We start from the raw sequence: 5,000 nt of genomic DNA on the forward strand, positions 1-5,000 counted from the left end.
AAGAACTTCCTCGCTCTCTCTCTGCGTCTCCACCGACCGGCACCCTTTCCTTCCACTCCCAAGGGGGGCCAGCACCAGGAATGTGGCACTTGTACCGCAACCTGTACTGTACGCTTCTGGAATTTCCCCTGCCGAAATGTTTGCATCGATACGTTCAGCAACCTTAGCGCAGAGAGACGTGCGCGGCCTTATTCATTTCAAACCCAACTGTCACCCCGCCAGCGTCAGTTCCGGCTCCTCTCTCTTTAACTAGGTCATCTGACACGGGCCGCTCGAATCTCTACAGTTGAGTTGGGGGACGCGACTGAACTCCAGTCATCTTGTTTGCTGTGTGAGATACTTTCATAGGCGTGTGGGTCCCTGCCCGTACAAGGGACTTTAGGAATTTGGGGGCTCCCTCTGACCGATGAGATGACGGCCGTCTGTAGTGTTTCCCTTTCCAGCGTTGGCTACGGTAGGGGGACTGAAGGAAAGTTCAGGGCCTGACGTGGTCTATTTTGAGACCCCAGAACTACCCAAGATTTGTCTTTGGGGAAGAAAGCAGCGTATTCCACCTGCGCGGAGGTGTCATGCTCACACTTTCTGGCAGGGATGAAATCATGGAGAGAAAGAAATAGGTTTGTGACTTTCCCCGCGCAGCGTCACTTTCAAAAGGGAAGTGAATCGCACAGCATGTCACTTTCTGTGCTAGTCAGTTGTTGAAAACGCCTGAGTTTCTGTGTCGCGTAAGGTTCCCCTCTGTTTCGCTGCCTCTCTCTCTCTCTCTCTCCTTCTCACTTTGTCACTCTCTCGGGGCATTGCCAGAGGAAGTTCCGCTAATGAGAATGTCCGGAATGAGCTTTTTTTCCCCAAAAAAATTCTGACCTGCATCAACAAAAAAGGTTATCAGCAGACATATCAACCCCCTCACAGCAAGTGCTCGGACAGAAGACAGAATTCTCTCCCATCTTAAAAACACAATAATTTAATTTCATAATTGAATGCCCCCTGACCACCCCAAAACAAACAAAAAAAAGAGCCAAATTAAAGGCCTAGAGAAAGTGCTTGGTGAGGCAGAGCAGGCACGAATAAAGCCTAGCTTTTGTTTGTGGATTGTTTATCAACAGAGGGTTAGGGCTGCACTGATAGAAGCACAGCACAGACCTGGGGTACAGTAGTACAGTTCTGTGTATAGATACAGGGTACAGTCCTCAATAAAAGACTATTACAATATAATAAAAGAGTTGCCTGAACCAACAACACTGCACAAAATAAACAAGGAAAATAAGACTGACAAAAAAAATTGATGTGGTAGGTTAGATAATAATATTAGGAGTGTTAACGTTGCGATCCATAGTCAGATGATTATTCCAAATAATAGCTAGAAGAGCTGACCGGGCCATAAAAATAAACGGGCATACAATAAAACAATAACAATACATTACAAAATATTGACAGAAAATAAAAAGTTAAATAAAATACATCTTTTAAATAAGCAATTCCATGTGTGTATAATAAAATGTATTAATAATACGATCAATAAGCAAGAGAAAAACAAAAGCTCGCATATTATTTCTAAACTTCTAAACCATTTCCCTCCCATGTCTATCGTCTCTTTTGCAGACTTTTCTCATCTCTCCATATTTTCCGTTTTCACTAACCTTCTCCCTAACGACAATCAGAAAACCAAAAACTGTGTTTTGGGTTCACACCTTTGGTCCTCTACCAAGGTTTTAGCATCATTCCGCGATCCTTTCCATCCGCCCTGTATAGCGTCGATGCCGGTTCTCTTACGCAATAGCAACAGAGCGGAAAGTCTCGCTGTCTGAGAGTTTATCGTTTCCTCTTTTCCACTCTCTCGCGCAGATATAAATTCACAAAACCCATGGCCACTCCAGACAGACAGAATACAGTGACCGAAGAAAGCGGTGGTCAAAAGAACGAACGTCTCTTTTCCCGGGATAATTAGCTAAACCGTGATTGGATACTGCACTGAACGGCGGTTGGATACTGCACAGGCGATCGCAACGAATTTCTGCAGCAATATTCTTTTGAATTTTTTTTCAAAATTCATAATGACAGCATCGGACATAGAGTCTCTACAGCCACGCGCCAGTAGTGGAGGTCGATGCTTGCACGCCTTCTTGATCACCTCGGTGATCACTCTGTTCGTTCTGTTGTTTGGAGTGACCGTCACCGCCGCTCTCTTCATCAGACAAATACAGACAGAGCTCCTAGCATTATCCAACGAAACCCACGGACACACGGAGAGAACGGCATATGCAGATATGCTAAAATCTGAACACAAGGTAGGTTGTCGGTTTGTTTGTAAACATCCAGGCAAGAATGTAGTAAATCTTGGATATTTGTTTTTATCGGCTGTAATGTTGTAATGACTCACGACTTTGTGACATAGTATAAGTGGTTATGCAAGATTTTTAAAACAAATACTTTCTGCAGAAATAGACCATGTGTTATGCTTTTATTCCTCTTTAGTTGTGGTTTTCTATAAACTTTCCTGGCTATTTACTGTAAAAATAATAATAATAATTGAGCATTTATATTGCGCATTTTCAGGTGCCAATGATACTTACAGTCATGAAAATATAAGGCAAACTGTCAACAATAGAGTATACATATACTGTCGTATCAGCAGATAGGATAGTCCTACAAGAGTAGCCTACTGCACCAAATGCAAGAATCTATAGACAACAGAAAAGACGATACCTAAAGATTATTGTAGATAAAAGCGACGAGAAATTTAAACTCGAGAACGCAGAACATTAGTTTACAGGACATCTGGATATGGTTCTTTGCAGTAATATTTCGCTCTTACTTTTGTTTCCAGGTGAAGAACTTTGCTTTTCTGCGAGCGAAATCTGGTAAGTGTCCTTCTTTAAATTTCTTCAAGCCCATTCTATTCTGTTCTTTGACTAAAGTCCCCTGTGAGGACAGCGTAATGAAGCGGTGCGTTGCGCCGTAAAACCAACTAAATTGCGAGGTTTAATCGGTGAAAGTTCAGATTCAAAAGAACAAAATGTCACACTGTCCAGCTGAGCAAGTGCTGTGCAGTCCCCAAACCACTAGACTCTTGATGTAAGAGCCTAGTGTTACGCTCTTGAGCAGAGTAACTACACTTCATGCTGGAGTAAAGTCCAGCTGTGAAAATCAGAGAGAAAATGCAACAGGTGCCAAATGGAAAAACTTGGCACATTCTTTTGGACGACAGATTCAGTCATGCATAAACACAACAGGTAGATGCAAAACTGACTCAATAATGAAACACAGCTAAAAGCGGTTGTTTTTTTTTTTTGTTTTGTTTTTTTTTAATCGAGCGGGAGCATCTTTACCTACTGCAGAGGGATGAGATCTGTCAGACATCTTGCCCAGGAGCGGGCAGTGGTGTTTGTTGGCAATATTGTTGGCAAAACTCCACGGGCCATTCGCCCGTGTTCCCTGATGTCATTGCCGATCCCACAGTGCCAAAGCTAAACCCCCCCCCCCCTTCTCGTTTTTCCCCAACAGGCGGCCTGGAGGACGAAACCATGGATTGGCATGCGGAGGCGGTGGGGAGCGGCTTCACGTACTACGAGCAGCAGCGCACCCTGCAGCCGCAGCGCAGCGGGAGCTACCTGCTCTACCTGGACCTGGCGCTGCGTTGCACCGCCAACAAGCTGCGCAACTGCAGCTCCGTCACCGTCACCGTCACCGTGCAGGGCACCGACAGCTTGCTGGAGTGCCGGGCGACGGGCGCGGGCGCGGGCGCGAGCACGGGCACGCGGCAGGGCCTCCCGGTCAAGTGCTGGACGGTGGTGCAGCTGAAGCCGCAGCAACGCCTGGTGGCGGTGATGGAGGCGCGGGGCAACACCCCCAACTGGGAGCTGGTCACGGTGCGGAGCGGGATGGGCATGTTCCTGGTGGACGGGCAGAGGGACTGAGCCTGCCTGCGAGAGGAGCGGGGGGGAGGGGGGGCGCAGAGAGCGGCTGGATGAACACTGAGGGAAGATGCCGGGCTGGATTAATTCATGCCGTCGGTGCTCAATGGCACACCAGGCTGCTATTACACTATCTGACCTCTGGGAGGTGCTGCACCACTCCTGTAGACCCACTCCCACCCGTCCGTAAAAAGTGCACTTACAGGCATCCTACCACTAGGCGGTGTCAATAGACTTGTCTCTCTCGGAGCAGGGGTGGCCACAAGCCGCCTTCGGAACTTCCTTACAAACCCTTGTGTATTTATTTATTTATTTATTCGTTGATTTTGTGATTTTTTTTAAAAATTGTTTATTGATATTTTATTCTAATTTATTTTTATTTTTAAAAGGGTCTGTATTTCTTTTGTATTTACAGCTGTTTACACAGACAGAGCACTACCACAGTATTTTTATGTAGAGCAAGCACTCTAATTTCTCCTGTGCACACTGCAAAACCACTTTCTCCAACCGTACTGTCCTACTGTCTCTGAGAGGCGCGTGCTAATATTATCTCAAAGTTCTTTTGTTCATGTTTATACCTGTTCAGGTCCTCAAAAAAAAGAAACGTACTTATTGTAATTAACAACCAAAGAAAACTGCTGGCCAGTCTCATAGACAATAAATAAAGTTAATAAAGTCTATTTTTCTGATGTAAGTAAAATGGCTAACGGAGGGAATGTTAACTCTTAGGTTAACATTATTAGCAGTATTGGCAAATAATATAAATTGTGTATGAAATATTTATTACATGATGTTACAGGCATTTGTTGGTACATATAAGATATGGTATTTAAATACTTGTTTAGTTCTGTGCTCTAGAGTTTTTTAAAAACTGTTTGCAAGGAATGGTTGTTGTATACATTTGCTTACATTCCAAAGCTATTGTAATATTTGTAAAGAAAAAACTTTTTGTACACGTAGATTGAAAATGTTCTAAGTTTCCTTGCTCAGAGTTGAACAAGTACAGGTTTGGTTTACTAAAAGACAACAGCCCTGGCGGTTGAAAATAAGTCTGTATGTTTGTATGTGAGATTGTTTGTTGGTTAT

At 44.3% G+C, this 5,000-nt stretch overlaps 1 protein-coding gene and 1 long non-coding RNA gene across 2 annotated transcripts in view; one reads left to right on the forward strand and one right to left on the reverse strand.

Moving 5' to 3' along the window:
- Nucleotides 1-3,247, reverse strand: part of LOC118216100 — a 15,700-nt gene extending 12,453 nt beyond the window's left edge. Inside the window, exon 1 of the long non-coding RNA XR_004762965.1 lies at nucleotides 2,816-3,247. This is a non-coding gene — a long non-coding RNA (uncharacterized LOC118216100). The remainder of the gene's footprint in view (nucleotides 1-2,815) is intronic.
- LOC118216099 overlaps nucleotides 1,705-5,000 on the forward strand; it is a 3,751-nt gene continuing 455 nt past the window's right edge. The window contains exons 1-3 of the mRNA XM_035397119.1: nucleotides 1,705-2,288; nucleotides 2,828-2,861; nucleotides 3,505-5,000. The exon at nucleotides 3,505-5,000 is cut by the window's right edge and continues 455 nt beyond it. Coding sequence (XP_035253010.1) covers nucleotides 2,055-2,288; nucleotides 2,828-2,861; nucleotides 3,505-3,917 — 681 coding nt within the window. The 5' untranslated portion in view covers nucleotides 1,705-2,054 and the 3' untranslated portion in view covers nucleotides 3,918-5,000. The remainder of the gene's footprint in view (nucleotides 2,289-2,827; nucleotides 2,862-3,504) is intronic.

This window comes from Anguilla anguilla, chromosome 17 (genome assembly GCF_013347855.1).
Source record: "Anguilla anguilla isolate fAngAng1 chromosome 17, fAngAng1.pri, whole genome shotgun sequence".
Taxonomy (NCBI): Eukaryota; Metazoa; Chordata; class Actinopteri; order Anguilliformes; family Anguillidae; genus Anguilla; species Anguilla anguilla.